This window comes from Topomyia yanbarensis, chromosome 3 (genome assembly GCF_030247195.1).
Source record: "Topomyia yanbarensis strain Yona2022 chromosome 3, ASM3024719v1, whole genome shotgun sequence".
NCBI lineage: Eukaryota > Metazoa > Arthropoda > Insecta > Diptera > Culicidae > Topomyia > Topomyia yanbarensis.
Window position 1 is genome coordinate 136,455,662 of NC_080672.1, and position 18,851 is coordinate 136,474,512.

At 37.3% G+C, this 18,851-nt stretch overlaps 1 protein-coding gene across 2 annotated transcripts in view; it reads left to right on the plus strand.

The window, feature by feature from the left end:
- The window catches only part of LOC131690688 (matrix metalloproteinase-2), a 659,150-nt gene that overhangs the window by 199,649 nt on the left and 440,650 nt on the right, over nt 1-18,851 (plus strand). The window contains exon 2 of one of the 2 annotated variants that reach the window (XM_058976615.1): nt 13,049-13,086. The exons of the other annotated variant lie outside the window; for it this stretch is intronic. Within the exon in view, the coding sequence (XP_058832598.1) occupies nt 13,049-13,086 (38 nt within the window). The remainder of the gene's footprint in view (nt 1-13,048; nt 13,087-18,851) is intronic. 2 annotated transcript variants of the gene reach the window in all.

Consider the following 18,851-nt stretch of genomic DNA (forward strand, 5'->3'; position numbering starts at 1 on the left):
GATGTGACTTTAATTGTGGAATATGCCCGGAATTCCGGACTTCCGGAATCGTCGATAGTGGACAATATATTCAAAGAATGTTTGATTGGCAATCAGTGATCTAGATCTACGATTAGAAGTAATTTGGTGACCATTTCAATAGTTTTTAGCCTCTGAGGTATTACGATTGTACCGATTTATATGGGAAATTCCAGTGTATCCTTACTAACACCCCTGTAACTCCGGAAGCAAGAGTCAGAACCGAATGAAATTCAGCAGCAGTCAATGGCATTACTGTATCTTTCATTTGAAATTAAGTTCGTAAAAATCGGTAGAGAATTCGTTGTGGAATGGGTGTGATATTAGCTTAGGAACTTGGCGGGTTCCCCGAGGGCGTCATGAACCGTCATAGGTGGCCAATGTGGTCAAAGCTGCTTTGATTGAACATAAGTGATCCAGACCCGCAAACTAGAGTAATGTTACATCAATTTTAATATGTTTTACATCATTTGAACATTATGGTGGTACCAGTTTATATGGGAATTTGCTGTGTGACAGCACTCTTCAACCCGTAACTCCGGAACCGGAAGTCGGATCAACCAAAAATTCAATAGCAGCTTATGGGAGCGTTATACCTTTCAGATGAAACTAAGTATGCGAAAATCGGTTCAGCCATCTCTGAGAAAATTGTGTGAGTTTAAATGACACACACATACACACACACATACATACACACACAGACATTTGCCGATCTCGACGAACTGAATCGAATCGTGTATGATACTCGGCCCTCCGGGCCTCGGTTAAAAAGTCGATTTTTACAGTGATTGCATAGCCTTTCTTTGTATGAGAAAGGCAAAAAGGAATTGTAACGAAATATTAATACCAAAAGCTATTCACCATAATCCCTATACAATAAAATATACCTTAAGAAGATCGGTGATTTTGTGAAAAAATCGAGGATCACTTGACATGGCTTTACTCTGAACTAATTTGCAGAACAGAATTTACCATTTATAATTGGTTTCGAACATTTTGAAGCATTTCTAGAGATACAATTTTATATAAATTATTTCGCTGCTTACCATAGTCCTGTTCATTCTTGAACAAGATTTGCGAAGAGTTAAAAAGTCGACATAAGACGAATTTAAACTATTAGTAACTGAATTGAATGAACTGAAACACAAATTCCTTTGACTTATACAGTGTTGCATCATTATTCACTCGGAAAATCATTATCTTTGAATTCAACAATGCATGACTTTATCCGATGACAATTTACATGATCACACATCTCGTGTTCGCCAAAGAAAAAAACCGCACGGTCTCCGGTCTCCCATCAGTGCCCCAAATTGTGATCCATCGCTGGATGCTTCCATCGTAAATCATTTCGATAATACTATCTGCATCAGGAACTTCCTCCTATTTCCCAGCACAGGAATGTAGCACATGCCGACTCCAGATAGAAGCCATCGTAGATTTACCACGCTCCTGTTACAACTAGATAGTGAAAGCGGCTAAAAAGCTCACCAAGGAAGTCACCCATGGAAGCTCGAATTACATCACATTCACGCCTCCAGTGAGTGTTGCCTGCTGGCACCCTGGTACAGAAAGTTGCAATGTTATGCGGCGGTTCCTGGTAAGATGGACCGAAAAAGTGAAACAAAAGACACCCAGGAAACAAGGGAAAAGCACCAAACACACACAGAATGAATATGTAAACAAGAGCAATTATTCACAAGTGTTTCGCGTCGGCCTCGTTGACGACTACGTCGTCGTCGTCGTCGTCGTAGCAGCCATCGTGCCGAAGTGAGTTGGAAAGCAGAACGATGTTGGAGACACTTGGTCCCATCCACCATTCAACTCCTTGTTGGTCTTTGCTGCTCTGTTACACTTTCCCACCTTTTCCTCACACCAGCCAGCACAGCATCCAAACATCTTTCACCGCTCGTGCCCTTGTTAATATCTTACTTTTATCGTGATTTTCATTGTTCCATTTGGTTGCTTTGTGTGACTGCTTGCATTGTAGGCTTCGTCGGTACCTACTTACGCTCTGCTACGTTACTTTGTAGGAAGTGATGGATGGTTTGATAGTGGTGGTGCTGGTACTGGTGCTGGTGCTGGTGGTGGTACAAGTACAAGAGAATGGAGACTAATTCTTTCTGTCGCAACCACCGCACAAAGTTAGTCATTGATGTTTTTCGAGTGAAAAACTTTTCAAAGAACGTGACCACACAATGGCTGGTGGGATAATTTTGACTGTTTGGTCGGAACACGGTTTGTTACGGTTAATTGGGCTCATTTTGTGGTTTATTAATTGTTACTAAACGCCCGACGTCTTCTAAAAAGAAGTTTGTTTTTATAATATCTAACACATTGCTGAACATATTTTTAAATTTAAATAAATTCAAACATTGATTTAAGGGGTTGCTCGAAAAAAATAAGGCTCAATCTGTATATCAGAGATGCTTTTAAACACCAACTTTTTTGAAGACATCAACAGGACCCAATGCACTATGCTATCTTTCTCTCTAAGAAGAATAGTCCACATCACCTCATTTTCTTGCGGGCTTCGCATTTGACTAAGTGTTTGCTCATGAATGCTCTTTTATGTATCCGTAATGTGAGCTACCATCAATCCGGCGCTAGCTTAATGCTGACACTAAGTTAGTGTCGGATTCTGATGAGATGAAGTCATAGTGCGGATTCCGTAACTAATTAAGAACATTATGGTTTTCTCGTAAAAAATAAAAATACGAATTTTCACATTATAACCATTGCACAGTGATCCAGAATGTAAATTGAGAAAGAATAAAGCATACTGTCGCACATGCATCAGCTGTCTATAAATTGGCTGAATGATAGTTCGGAGCTGAGACGAGATCTGGACTCTATACTCTGGTCTTACTATTTTGGGTTAGGGGCTCTGAACTGGGGGCTCTGGGCTCTGGATTATGTGCTGAGGATTTTAGATTCAGTATTTTGGGATAAGAACTCTAGACTCTGGTTTCTGGTCTCTGGGCTCTAGACTCTAGGTTTTGGACTTTGGGCTCTGGCATCTGAGCTCTGAACTCTGGGCTCTGAACTCTGCGATCTGGACTCTGAAATCTGCACTCGGAACTCTGGATTCTGGACTCTGAGCTCTGTCTTTGGAACTCTGTGTTCTGATCGCTGCTCTATGGAGTCTGGACTCTGCATTCTCGGCACTGAACTCTGGATTCTGGACTCTAGACTCGTCTCAGTATTTTGGGTTAAGGACTCGCGACTCTGGATTCTGGTCTCTCTTTTCGGGGCTATGGACTCTGGGCTATGAAATCTGGAGTCTGGGTTTTCTCCTCAGGATTCTGGGTTCTGGTCTCTGGGCTATGGACCCTGAATAAAAATACACTGAAAAAAATCAGTTTGGACAAGGAAAAGTTTTTGTCCGTGAAAGTGCCCAACTTGAACTTTTGACGGTAGGTAGGGAAATTTCATCCAAATCAAAGATGGGTTTTTTTGTAAACCGACTTTAAATTTTTAAAATCTTTTTCCTTTTTCAAAAGTAAATTAACAATTCGGGGAGACTTGACCAAGAGAATTTTAAAATATCAGAACAAAAAATAATGGCATTATCATTTTTCCCATATTGATATTGTTGAGGTCCTTAATACTAGTTTAAAAATATAAAACGATTGTATTTCATGAGCTTTAAGTTTTTTACTGCATTTCATTTTTGGGATTAACTGTACTGATTACATTACAGATGCACGTGTCACGAAATCAGCCATATAACTGATACTTTGTTGACTATACTTAAAAGACGTATAGTGGTATTTAAGGTGGGATTTTTTTTGTGACGTTATTAACATTCACAGCAGATACCAAAGAATAGTAAATATCATAAATTTTGAAACTATTTTCGGCTTATTGCCACTTGATCAGGTCTCCCCATAAAATCTTGGTCAAGTCTCCCCAACATTAGTTCTTGCGTTCAATGTCGTGCTAATTTTATAAATAACTATTCCAATATTCCGATGTAGAATAATTTCACTACTTCATATGGATTAACATGGTGTATGAGTTACTTAAAAAAATAATTACTAGATATGTCCATTAGACTGGCCACGAGTTGTTAGACAAAAATTCAATATAGCCATATCAACGAGCGCCGGGCTGAAAAAGTTTCCTTTTAACCTAACAAGAACACCTGTAAAATTTGAGACCGATCCATGTAAGGGGCCATGTATAAATGGCGTAGCATATTGGGGGGGGGGGGGGGGGGGGGGTAGGAAGGGTATACCAAATTTGTGACGAAATGTGACGAGGGGGAGGGTAGCAGTTGTACGACGTAGCATTAAGTTTAAAACCCATTGTTAAAAGAAAACAATTTAATGATCCTCCATCTCCAAGTGAAACAAATTTAAATTCAAACAAGTTACTTTTGATGCGGTTTTTTCATGAGTTAAGTTTTACGATGCGCGGAATTACAAGTTCGCGAAAATATAAAAAGATTTTGTATGCGGATTTAACTTGCTACATTAGTTAGCTAATGTTGCTAACTAGTAGACATAGTTTGCAAGCTGAGTTAATTTTTCACGTCGGATTCAATCAAACAAAATTCAGTAATTTAGATGAACGTATGCTTCTTAGAATCATTGGAAGATGCAGGATTGTGAACTGAGAGAACTTCTCTTCATGCTCCCCTTGACATATAAAATTCAAAACAAAACTATCAACACTATAGTTGTCATGAAATGGGCTTATTTTGCAAGCAATTTGCTGTTATAATGAAAATGTTGATAAAAGTCGTCAAACGTATTGAAAGGACATGCATTTAAAATAATTGAAAAACATATGTAATTTTTTTCCGCTTTGAATGGGACGTTGGGGAGGGGGTAGGTAAATCTTACGTTATTTACGAGGGGAAGGTTTGAATTTTTTGACGAAATGCTACGAGGGTAAAGGGAGGAGTCAAAAAACGCCGAAAACAAGCCACTTTTTTATATATTTCTATTATAGAGGGTTTAACCATAAGGTCTTTCGCCTCTTCGGGTTAGAAAAAACTCTTATGAAAAATTTCTAACCTTATGTGCGGGGTTGGAACTCGTACCCAGGTGCGCTGCGTACAAGGCAATCGATTTACCAACTACGCTACGCTCACCCCTAAAAGCTACGTCATTTGTGTACGGCCCTTAAAATTAATGGACCCGAAAATGAATTGAGGTGAACCAAAGGCAATTTTATTGAAATTGTGCATTTTTCGCTCTTTTCCTTAAATAAATTATTTTAAAACCGTTAATATTAATATCAAATTGCATATATAATGCTTTTATTGATGCGAGAAACAAATTATAAAATTTCAATTTCGCTAGGAGTCGATCATTTCTAACCAGGGGGTGGCAATCCTATGTTGATGTACAGACGTGGACAGTAGTCAACATATGGTGGGCTCAGCCGCTTCTAGGCCCATGCCCCCCATGCTCTTGCATTGGGTTGTTTTAATTTTAAACAAAGGGAGATGTAGGCTTGAATCGAGGACGAATGACCGACCAGGTTGAATCCCCAATAAATATATAATACAATGTTGGCTTAAAAAAATGGCCACCTAGCAGAAGGCTGTTCCTAACTTAATTGCGTGAAGTGGGTTACAAAGATTGGAAACAGGCACGTAGCCAGAGGGGGGGCTAGGGGGCTAAAGCCCCCCCCGAAATTTTTCAAAAATAAATTTAAAAAACCGGTGACTTTTAACAAAACTTGTTGCTTATTTGGTTTGAACAAATTATTGAGAAAAAGTTAAAGAAGGCTATTTCTAACCACCGAAGGCAATGGTCACGAAATTCAGTGTGCTTTATGCTTTTGCTCGAGCCAGTGCGAAGCGAACAACAAAAAAGTAACTTTTATATTGTGTGCCTTGTCTGAAGAATACAAGAGACTGTTACTTTAATTGTAGCTGTAATAATCTGTCGAGATTAGTGATTAGCAGAAGCAAGAATTGGTGCTCCAGCCAAATGCGGTGATTATAAAATTATTGATCATTCGCATCCTGAAGGTGTAAATAGAGATTAGACTTTCGGAAACCGGCTCTATCCAGTTCTACCATGGCAGGCATTTAGCGCTCAACAAATTAGTGCAGACGAAACCATTCATTTCGCACAACTTAAAGCACAAGGTTGTGTGTGACAATGCTATAATTAAGATCCTTCTGTATATGGACTATGAGAAAATGAATGTTCCGCTACAAGATCGGATACCGCTTACTCGCAGATTAATGTCACATTTGGGAGAAATGGAATCTATTTGGAAGGGCAATTATTGAGGGCGAAAAGCAAGGAAGATATTCGCGAACATAAAGGCAGCAACTACGATGATGACACGGAAATGTACAATAGCGAGATAGAAATGAACTACTCCCCCCCAAGACATAGTTGGTGAGGAAAAAAATATTTCCTTGCCTCGTAAACAGGTTTCCACGTGCAATGGCTAAGCGTTTGCGCGAGATCTGTAGGACAACCACATAAACTCGTTATATTATTTTTATTGTTTACATAAGGAAATATATAAAAGACCCACGACCCAGTTTGTTATTTTTAAATGATAAGTTTTTGAATTGCACACAATTTTGAATTTCTGTATTAGGTCAGTGCACACTATACACTCTGTTCTCTGTACACTACTCTGCGCTACACAAAAAGTATTTCAATTTATCTGAGAACGATTGAGCCGAGAATAGAATTTTCATTTCGCGTCATTTTAACGCAATACCATTTTTATTAACGCTTCATTTCATTGTTACGAGTAATTCGTTCCGTACTAATACACTGTTAATCCGTAAATCCGTGATATCTTCGACAAACGTGCAAAAAAAATTCTTTTAAAAGTGGACCGGGCAAAAAGTGGTAAAATAATAGGCAATCACGAAGAGGGACTAAAATGTTGGGACTGATTGAATCTATAAGTCAATAAGTTGGGATAACAGTTTCGATTTCATGTCTTAAGTATGTGACAGTCTTTCGTTCCGTTTTTGCTCGTCATGGAATAAAATGAGAGAGATAATCTTAAATAAGAGAGCAAAGAGAGGAAAAAATCAACCAATCTAAATCGACTCAAGAGCACTCTTCTATCTTTACTATACACTCAACACGAGTTCTTTCCGAATTGCGCTCTGATCTTCTCATTTCGTCTTCGTTGCGTTAGGTGCAACAACTTTAATTGAAACTTTTTCCCAAATAGTGATAAAACAAACATGTAATCAGACAAACATTACAACTTTCTTCAAGAAATCATACATCTCTTCCAATCTTGATGATGATTGAAAAAAATCAAGAGCTAATTATTTTTATTCACAAACAAACCTATTACTAAACAGATTAGTGTTCATATTTGTTTAATGAATTGGCAAAGAGTTTTGCAAAAGTTTTACAGGAAACGGATGATTTGCTGTAATTTAAAACAGTCAACTCTAAAAGAAAGCCTCGGCAAATTAGGTGCAAGTGCGATGTGTTCTCTTCCATGTGTCGGAAGCAAGTGATGCTGAAATTATTATCTATGTTTATAGTCTCTAGTTATTTTGGTGGTGTCATCAATGTTATATTTACCAAATTTTATGTAAATTAGAAGCATTGAGTAATCAGTGCTAAGTAATTTTCTTTCGATTTGTGAATAGATTCTGAGCAGTTTCGCTCAGTAGATTAAATTCTGGGTAGTTTCCATTAGTAGATTAAATCATTGAAATATATATTTGACATTGTCCAAAACCCCACGAATTCCGAAATAAAACCTTCAAATAAATAAATAAAACCAAAATGTTCAAATATAATATTTACTTAATCTAGGTAATGTTCTCAAGTTACAACGGTTTTGCAAGATTGTCAAAAGTCAATAGAGCTAAGGCATTCTTGCTTTGTAGTGAAATCAGTAGTTTTTGCACTCACTTTACATTTTGATTTTTACTATAGTTTTAGGGATCTAGGAAAATCAGTCTACGATATTTTTAATTCATAAGTACAATGATATAAAAAGTACCTAAAAAGAATCAACTTAAATAGATAAAAAGATAGTTATTCTGAGTTGCCTGATAATGTTGTCGAAGATAGTCTTTAACCCATTACCTATGAGAGTCAAATGAAAAAAACATGTGTGTTTTTTCAGGATTGTTTTGATTACGACATGATCAGTATCATTTAAATTGAAAATTTCATAAAGTCGAGTTAACGCAAACTTCGGATGAAGTCAAAGAGCTAGTAATAGTAGAAAGAAACCTGATCATGAAAATAGGAGTTGAACCTATTTTCTGCATCTACAAATCGCCTGCCTTATCAGAAGATTTGAAGCAAATTTCGACATTCACTTTGTTCGGACATTCTTTGCAACGGTAAACTTTGATTTCACACTGATATATTCCTATTCATGGGGACAACCTTGACGTTGGTTTCGTTCTTCTGATTAGCAAATGCGTGTAAAGTTTCATGAGACGGGTTTTTGGATATTTTTCTACTCATTCCAATTTAGCGTCTTCTACAAATTGTAAAGGTGTATCGAATGTGTAGCATTTTCAAGCAGCGTAGCATGCAGCGTAGCATTTTCAAGCAGCCCTTAATACTTTGAGCTCTTGACTATTCATTTTTGTAACTAGAGAAATTTCTAACTTGTAAATCAAAAATAATCAAATTTAATTCGTCGATGCACTATAGCCTTTCTTGTAACAGGCAACATATTATTAGAGTTTTTAGTGTCTATTGTCTTATTTTTGGAATTGTTTTCACTAAGAACTTTTCATAATTACGTTCAGTTTCCAGTGATTGTTTCAAGTCATCAGAATTAATACATTTATGCAATAATTTTTAAGCCCCTCCCGAAACAAAATCCTGGCTACGGGCCTGATTGGAAATCCTTTAAACTCCTTCTCTAGGACGAACTATCAACTGAATTTGATATATCGATATACATCCTATTCTTGCAGCAAATTCCAAGCTGAAAGCATATAGTTCCCCGGGCCTCGATGGCGTTCCCTCGGAAACAAATCGAACATTGAAAATTATCGGGGAATCTCGTGTTTAAGTTCCGTATCAAAACACTTCGAGCTGGTTGTTTTAGACCCTATTTTCCTTCACTGGAAACACTACATCGCAGACGAACAACACGGTTTTATGCCTAAACGATCGACAACGACCAACTTATTCTCGTTCACATCATATGCACTCGATGGATTCGCTAACGGATTGCAAACCGATTGCATGGATCTATTTGCGGCCTTCGACAAAATCAAACCATGGTTTTAAGCCCGAATAACTCGGTATTCACGGACGACTCCTGTGCTGGTTTCGTTCCTACCTCGAAGGAAGGCACCTCCAAGTCATCATTAAGGACTGTCTATCTGCACCATTTTTCGCTGCATCTGGCATCCCACAAGGAAGCCATCTCTGTCCAGTAATATTCCTACTCTACTTTAATGACGTCAATATCACATTACAAGGACCCCGCCTTTCTTTCGCCGATGACATTAAAATATTTCGACAAATACGGGATAAAACCGATGCCGAGTTTCTTCAGGGTGAATTGGAGAGCTTTAGTACGTGGTGTGATCTAAACAGAATGGTTTTAAGCCCGAATAAATGCTCCATCGCTACGTTTACGCGGAAACGCCATCCGACTCAGTTTAACTACAATTTCTTCGACTCAAGCATTCCAAGACACTCTCATGTCAAGGATCTTGGAGTCATTATGGATTCGGCACTAAAGTTCAAACGTTATACTTCGTACATCGTAGATAAGGCATTAAGACAATTCGGGTTCATCTTCCGGAAAGCGAAAAATTTTAGAGACGTATACTGTTTAAAATCACTTTTTTTCCTATTTTATTAACGACTTGGAGTGAGTCAATTCTCCTTTTCCTCTATTGCGCGTTGGATCGCTCAACACTAGAATATTGTTCTGTTGATTGGAATCCGCACTACCAGAAGGGCGGTAACAGAATCGAAGCCTTCCAACGCCGGTTCATACGCTTTGTACTCCAACATCTTCCTCGGCAAAACAGATTTCAGCCACCGACCTCCGAAAGCCGGTTAATACAACTCGATACGCTAGGTATCCGGAGGGTTAGCTCTCGATCCCTGTTCGTCTGGGGCTTACTGTCTCCCAGGGCGGGTTGCCCTACAATCCTCGGCCGCCTGGTTCTTCAAGCTCGCGTTCGATCTCTACGTAATCACTTTCCTTCTGTGGTTACCAGAGCGCTGTCACCGGACTCCAGCGTTTTTGACAGTGTGGCGACGGTCTTTGACTTCAACCGGATGAGGAATTCAATTGCAGCTAAAATATTATCTATTCTGGAATGCAATTAGTTTAAGCAACCACCATTAGGGCCAAGGGTTGGCGAAGATACAAAAAATAAAAATAGATAACAATAAACATATCCCTTTGTTGAAATTAAAACAATCCAAGGCAAGACCATTCCTAGTAACAATTAAGGCTTTATGGTAGTTTTATACTCCTGATAAAACTTAGATTACACTTGTAGCGTGCTACTTCAATTGTTACTTGGGATGGGCATAGAAGTGGCTGAGCGACTACTCGTCGCTGTTGTGCTATCTTATGACAAACGCCATTTTGGGGTAAACTGAGTTAGATATGCCACATTACTAGTCTAACGAATCTCTACAAGATGGCGTTTCCAGAACTTTGAAATTTTTCTTGGTTACTGAAATATAGCGAGAAAAGTGATTATAAATTGTGAGTTTTTTGCTTCACATCATTATATCTTGGGATTGGCTCAAGTTATAATAAAATTTTAGTTGCTTTTATGTGTAAAAATGTCGTAGGAGCACAATGGCATAATAATGTTCAAAAGAAAATGTACATGTATTGGGAGAAAAACGCAGTTTTAGCTTTAAACTGGAAATATTGCCTATTTCGCAACACTGAAACTAAAAATAACTATTTTTTCTAGATTCCCTGACTCATTTCCTTCAAAATGCATCTAACCGATTGTTTATAGACCAAATGAAGCCAAAGATATGAATAAAAGTTTATAATTGGTGATTTTTTTCTTTGGAAAATTTTGCATGCACGATTATGACACGTCATACAAATTTTTTCATCAATACTACCTATGACACATGTGAGAGCGACTTTTGTTTATATTTTTAGTGAAAACTCGCAACATATTCAACCGATCTTCGTAATATTTGAGAGATTAGTACAGAATAGATAGAAGCATCAATTGTCTTCTCTGAATTGTTTCTACCATTTATAAGTTTCATGATATTCAATCTCAAACTTTAAAAATCGTTTTTCTCGAAATGTACAAAATGGCGCTTATCATAAGATAGCACAACAGCGACGTACTGTCAACCTCTGTACATCAATATAGGGATGCCATGTTAAATGATCGAACCCGCGCGAAATTTAAATTTCGTAATTTTTTTCTCGCATCAATAAAAATATGATATATGCAATTTCATATTAATTTTAGTAGTTTTAGAATAGTGTATATAAGGAAAAAAGCGAAATTTCAAAAAATTACCTATCCATCCATGATACTATCTATTTTCGGGTCTATTAATTTTTCTTGGATCGGCTTCAAATTTTACGGGTAGTTTTTATAGGTTAAAAGGAAACTTTTTCAGCCCAGCGCTCTTCGAGATCAAGAGTTTTTGCAAAATTGGACAGGCTAATGTCCATATAAAGTTTGATAAAAAATTACATCATTTAACACAAATTCATGAATTACGGAATATTTTCTATGAGGAAAGGATTTTTCGCTCCGAACTTTAAAAATTAGCTGATGGGATCGAAACAAATATAAAAATATAAAAATATTAAAAAAAAAATTAAGGACCAACATGCCAGAACCATAATAACCAAAAATCAGCAAATTCGAATAAATAAATGGCTTATAATATTTGATTCCCATACTCACTGGACTTCCCAGGAAAAAAACGAATTTTCGAAAAATAAATCGCCTCATGCTTGATTCGATTCGTAGCTCCACCAGGAGTTTCTGCTCCAAATTTGAAGCAAATCGAACATATCTAGCTACTGGACCAACGTGTCTAAAGTTTGTGTTTACTTGAAGAAACCCCACTAGCTCGCATTTTCACCGCTAGGTGTCATTGTATACATCAGTTTATCACTAGTGTAAAAACATAAAAGATAATTTTATTGCCTACAAAATCTAGTTTGGAAAGCAATTTAAGGATGAGGCAAAAAAGTGTATCTTTCAACACCTCTGGCACTATTATAGGCAAATCTATAAATAAGGAGCGACTCATGCCTTTTTCGATATCCCATCAAAATTTTCGTTTGATTTGATAGAATCCCACTATGCTTAATTTACGCACTTAAAAATATTTACATCTCGCAAGATGTAACATAAAAGAAGCGTCACAATTAACTTGAACTTACGTTCAAGAACAAGTAAAAATATGTGTGGCTCACAATGTTCCAGTTTCTTCAGCAGAGTTTTATATCAAAAGAAACACAATTTTTTTACATGCCGAAGCATGTAAAGTTCTATTAGGAAATATACAAAAACGTCGAAATACTATTAATTTAATATGTAATTTTCAGTTTTCCTAAGTATGTTTGGCCTGTACGAGGCTAATAGGTTTTCTTTCGTACGAAAAGAAGTAAATCCTTCAAATTCCACGTGCACTAGCGATTTGTGAGAACCAAAAGAATATTTCCAACTAAACTTGAACTAAAGAAAATATGCTTCAATCGGGATAAACAGGTAGGGATGATTTGATGGGCAGGATCAAGAAGACTGTTGCGACGACTGACATTGCAAAAGAATTATTGAAATTTTAACTCTCGATATTATTTTCTTACAATTTTTGTGTGATTAATTTATTTCGAATTCAAGTTTCATTAGTCAGCACGCAAAAATTTGCTTCTAATATCATTTTAAAAAAAACGGGTATATTTTTCCCTATTTGTGTAAAAGTGAGTGAGAACAACGATGTTTGAGATAGTTTTTTTGTGAAAAAGTTTATAGTCTACATGTAAACGAAAATTAAGAGTTTTGCTCTACTTTTTTTAAAAACATTGAACAAACAGTTATAGAAATAACTTGATTATTTTTCTATATTTACAGGTAAGAAGAACATCATGCACAATATATTTCGACAATTGGTAAGCAATTTGTCTTTTGATTATTTTTAAGTAAAAGTTGTAATGAACACCATTTGTTTTCTACCAATCGTACAAATTACATCGTGACTCAAACCAAGCCTAGAGACGCCAACTGACATTCGCATAGAAAATTAAACGCAATTTCAATCAATTTCCGCCAATAATCGCGATTAATTCCTCGAACGGAAATGTGACACATTCGATCGGACGGACGGATGAACGGGGCTGCGCTCGAACAACCATTTCACTACTGTGCTGGTGGACTTTCCGGTGAACCATCAGCCATTGATGAGCCGGGACAGCGATTCATTATTATCAGGCACCGGGTAAAGTCTCATTATGCAATCGATGTCTCCCCCAAACCCCGCCTTACCAGCCCCAAAACGGCTAATAGTGATCGAATATTAATATGACAATAAATGTCTGATCGCATCGTAAACCGCTCCGAAAACCATCACACCGCACACTCGGAGGAACGGAAAAGTGCCAGACCGTGGAACGGCAATCAAATTCCGCGGTTCCGCCCGGTTTGGTTGCTCAGATGTGGCTTTCCGTACCTACCTACCAACCTACCTGTATCTACGAAAAATTGAAAACCAATCATCAAGGATTACCGCTCATATGAGCAGTGATGCAAACAGAAAACAATGCCAGAGGCTCATTCAGCAGCAGCTCTGCCGGGGGGGTGGAAGCAATCCTGATGTTAATATCCATCCATCAGTAAATTGGACGATAAAATATTTATGAACAATACGGTTGAATTTGGACGCATGTACCGTGCACGTGAATGTTGAAATATCAAGTTCATTTGGCTACCGGATGCAATTGTTTCATTTGTGTCATAGGATTTGTTGGCGTTATCAGCGGAGGGAAAAAACAACTTTTATGAGTTGATTTGACTCAAAAACAGTTTGTTTTTGTGGTTCAGCAGCAACGCAGCTGTTCGCGGTAGACCTTCGGAATTCGATAAAATATTCAGCAGGAATATGCTCAGAGTGAATATATCCAGATTGGCTCAATCAGCGTGATCGGCGGCGACTAAGTATATTATAGTAAATATACCACGTGTATTTCCTAACATACAGTGAATACCAACTATGATTATGGATAGAGAGCAGTGTTTTTATTTAGTTTGTTGCGGGTTATTTCTGTAAACTATTCGTCACTAGAAAATTAATCATTCTATGGAAAATGCACATACTGTAAAATTTCTCCTTTGTGGCTTATCTTTACCGAAACTAATAGCGTTTTCGATTTTAGTTTTAACTAAATCGGTTAAAGCAAAAAAGAGATAAACTGATTTGACCCAAGTTTCAATGTGTTTAAAACAGACTACACTGGTGCAGTGGATTGTCACAAACGGAAAAACACATCTCGTCGCTGTTGTGCTATCTTATGACAAGCACCATTTAGCTCATTTCGAGAAAAACGATTTTTAAAGTTTGAGATTGAATATCTTGAATCTTATAAATGGAATAAACAATCCAAAGAAGACAATTGTTGCTTTTATCTATTCTGTATTTGTCGGGGACCAGCCTAGCCTTCTTCAATAGCTCAAATGGTGTTGCTAGGCTCCCGACATCGATTAGGGTTGAAAAGATCCAAACGGGCAGAATGGCATGTGTTTTGCGACGACCTTATGTTGTTCCATATTATCGGAATCGACGTTTGGAGGTAAAAGGCCTCCAGTAAAACAAACACACGTGATATACACAATATATAACGGAATACACTATATATTTTAACTTTAACTATATTTTAACTTAACTAAACTACATACAAATAAGAAAAGACATATTAAAACTGAGATGCGCATGCAAGCATCTTGACCGTCCTCCTTTGTGATCTGGACCGGACTGGCTAGTCGCTTTAGCCTCTCGGGGTAGTACACCGACAAAAATTCTCGCTATCAGCGTGGTACCGATCGGAAAGAGAGCAATGATCGATACACTCTTATCACTGACCGACGCCAAACGATCGTGTTTCCCGCCAAATGGGATCGTTGATACCAACACAAGGGGGTTGGTTACTCGACGTGTGAGTGCGGTTCCAGGGATGTAGTCCTACTCCCAAACAGTATTAATATCTCAAATATTTCGAAGATCGGTTGACTATGTTGTGAGTTTTTACTATGAATGTAAACAAAAGTCGCACTCACACGTGTCATAGGTGTGTATTGATGACAAAATTTGTATGTCATAATCATGGAATGCATGGAAAATTTTCCATAGAAAATAAACAACAATTATTAACTTTTATTCATATCATTGGCTTCATTTGGTCTACAAACAAACAGTGAGATGCATTTTGAAGGAAATGAGTCAGGGAATCTAGAAAAAATATTTATTTTTGGTTACAGTGTTGCCAAATATGCCATATTTCCAGTTTAAAACTAAAATTGCATTTTTCTCACGATTCGAGCATTTTTGTTTTGAAAATGATTATGTCATTGTTTTTCTCAGATAGTTTTACATATAAAAACATCTTATACATCAAGATAATTTTAGCCAATCCTCAGACACAGTCATTTGAAGCAAAAGATTAAAAATTTCTCAGAACGTTTCTCGTTATATCACAGTAACCAAGCAGAATGTCAAAATTCTGTAAACGCCACTTTGTAGAGATTTTTTAGACAAGTAATGTGGAATATCTAACTCAATTTACCCCAAAATGGCGTTTGTCATAAGATAGCACAACAGCGACGATATGTTCAGATATCAGATCCGAGTTAAACCACCAGACGCCTCCATCAAATACATAATAGACGTGGACGCAGGGTGGATCACTCCTAACCGAAGCACACTTCCAAACTGGCTACGTCCCAACGATCATAAATTATCTATGAACGAGAACAATTGCTTTATGCGCGTCGACTGAGTGCTCATCGACCGAAATCACATTTTTAACTGAAAGAGGCACCGGAACAGAGCTTGACGACTATGGAGGAACGGGGGTGGATTTACAGTGTACGTTGCTAACACAATTGTACACACAAAAACAACTAGTCTCAAATGTGCTCAGGGCGCGCAGAGGGTGGAACAACGATACATAGATTTCTAGGCACCTTCGTCGTGGTTGGGAAATATGTTTATGGTACCCGCAAGCGTGGGTAGAACCGGCTTGTTGTGCGGAGTTGTAGTTGTTGATTTTTCTATGGAGAATTCTTATCAATATAGAGAATTCAAAATTTAGAAATAGATGTGTGAGTTTCTGAGCGTTTTTAACATCTGTTTTACTAAATGAAATGCCGTATCGATTTTGTTGGCTATTTTCGGCAAATTTGAGAGTAAGAGAAACGAAAGCAATGACATTGAAAGACGGATAGGTATTCTAGAGCGAATCAGTTATAAACTTAGAACGGAAAACTAGGACTAGGCAGGCTCATATGGACATGGTCGAAAGGAAATGTGAAGAATTCTTTGCCTTCTGCTAAGTAGGAGTTGGGCGTTGCACCCAAGTCTATCGCATGGTCTATGGTAGAACATAACTCATCATCATGTTTTACCGCCGACGCCTTTCGATCATGTCCATATGAGCCTGCCTAGTCCTAGTTTTCCGTTCTTAGTTTATAACTGATTCGCTCTAGAATACCTATCCGTATTTCAACGTCATTGCTTTCGTTTCTCTTACTCTCAAATTTTCCGAAAATAGCCAACAAAATCGATACAGTAGAACCTTGCAGCAGTTAAAACATAGTAACATATAAATGGAATGCCTTATGTTATACACTATTTAGTAGAAAACAGTTAAAACGACTCGTTGGTAACGAAGTGCTCACGGCATTCGCACGGCATTCACATCATTATCTACATTTAGGGGACTACCTAAAACTTTTAGATTATTAAATCTGAACTTCAGAACGTTGAGAACTCAGTACACTGCATGGTTTTCGAAGAGTTAAGAAAGAAGCAATGACCTTCTTAAATTCTTTTTGAAAGATAATATCAGGAATTGGAATATGTTATTTGAAAATTTGTGCCAGAAGCAGCACTATACAATATAGAATTAATTGCGCCTTTACATGACCCATTAGACTAGTTCAAGGTTGTATGGAAAAAAGTTTGTACAAAATTAGTATGGCAAAACGTACTTTTTTTCATCTCCACTCGTACAAATTGCCATATCACTCAAATTGAACTCAAATTAACAACTTTGCCGAAAACTGTAACTTGCTAGGATATTTTATAAATCTATCTTTGTATATATAAAAGTCACTGTTTGTATGTATATGATTTATGGACTCCCAAACGGCTTAACCGATTGCCGTCATAATTTATTCATAGTAGGCATTTGTTCTGGAGCGTGTTTATGTGCTATTGGTTGGAAATTATCTGCCCGCCAGATGGCGCTTCGGAACAAATTGTGTTTTCCTCCTATATCGTTGAAAGTCGCAGCAACGCGCGATGGGTGTTAGCTAGTATTTTATAAAATAACAACTTTAAGATAAAAGGGTCAAATTAATCGCAAACATTGAAAAATTCTGTACCATCAACACCTACGTTTCAATACTTACTATCTATGAACCTGTCGTTCCAAAAACTAGTAAAAAGCTCATTCAAGAGCTTCAACGTCGCAAAAGTGTGGAAGTTTTCCGTGACTCAACTCCGATAGCATGAAGTACAAAGTTACCTTGCGCTCATCCGGACATGTCGCAGATTCTGGTGATTCGCATTTCAAATGCCAAAATATCCTGACTCCTGTGATCTTCCTTCAACCACTTTCTTCCTTCAACCACTTGCTCTCTTTCTAAACTTTCTTCCTTCAACCCTTGCTCTCTCTTGAGTACAATGGCTCTTAATATTAAAAAATATACTTCACTTTCCAGTTCCTGCTAATTAAATGCCGTCACTAAATTTAAAAATTGACCCAGGGAGTCATTATTGAAAATGGGAAAAAAGAAACCTGTTCTTCGCGCAATCTTACTCTTCGGAATAATTTTCTGAATTCCATAAAGATAGTAGAGAAATTAAAAAACCGATTTAATTCACCCAACAGTGAGATCGTGCTATTCCGATACTACACACCTAGAAAAAATCATTTAAATTTACGTCTCCTGACCATGACATATACGAGCATCAAAAATGACTGAGTTTTACATTTGATTTTAATTTTACATGACGTTGAATTACGTAAATCGCGTAATTTTACTCCACATATAGCGTTTATCCTGAATGGCAGGAAGTGTAATTTTATGTCATTGGGAATGTAAAGTATATTTTTCATGTAAAATTCAACGGAACACGGTAATGTTCCCTCAATTCGTGAATTACGGTTTGTTAAATTGTGTCATGATTGCAATTACGTCAACGATAAAATTCATATTTTTTGGTGTGTATGTTATTGCACTTACTCAATCAATTGTAAAGGTCTGGTTTTACAAGTCTCATAAATAAGCTGTTTATTTATCGAAAACTAATTGGAAAACATTCCTAGTATGAGTAGAAGCATTGTATTAACCATGGAATGCATAATGGTCCGTTTGGAATCAAAGTGGAAGTGAAAATGCGACAATGTTGCCATTAAAATAATCTTCCAAATAAATTTAAAAAAAAAACCTGTGGTCATCCACCTAGTGGAGTAATTGTGCCTTTATCATTTATCTACACCATGATTCTATGGCTGGTTATGTTCAATTGTGAAATGCCTATTACATTCGAAAACCTATATACAATGGCTCGCCATCCACAAACTTGATGAGCTGTCGACACTGAAACACTTGAAACAATTAGTGAATTTAGGGTGGGTGTGTGGGAGAGATGATAAAC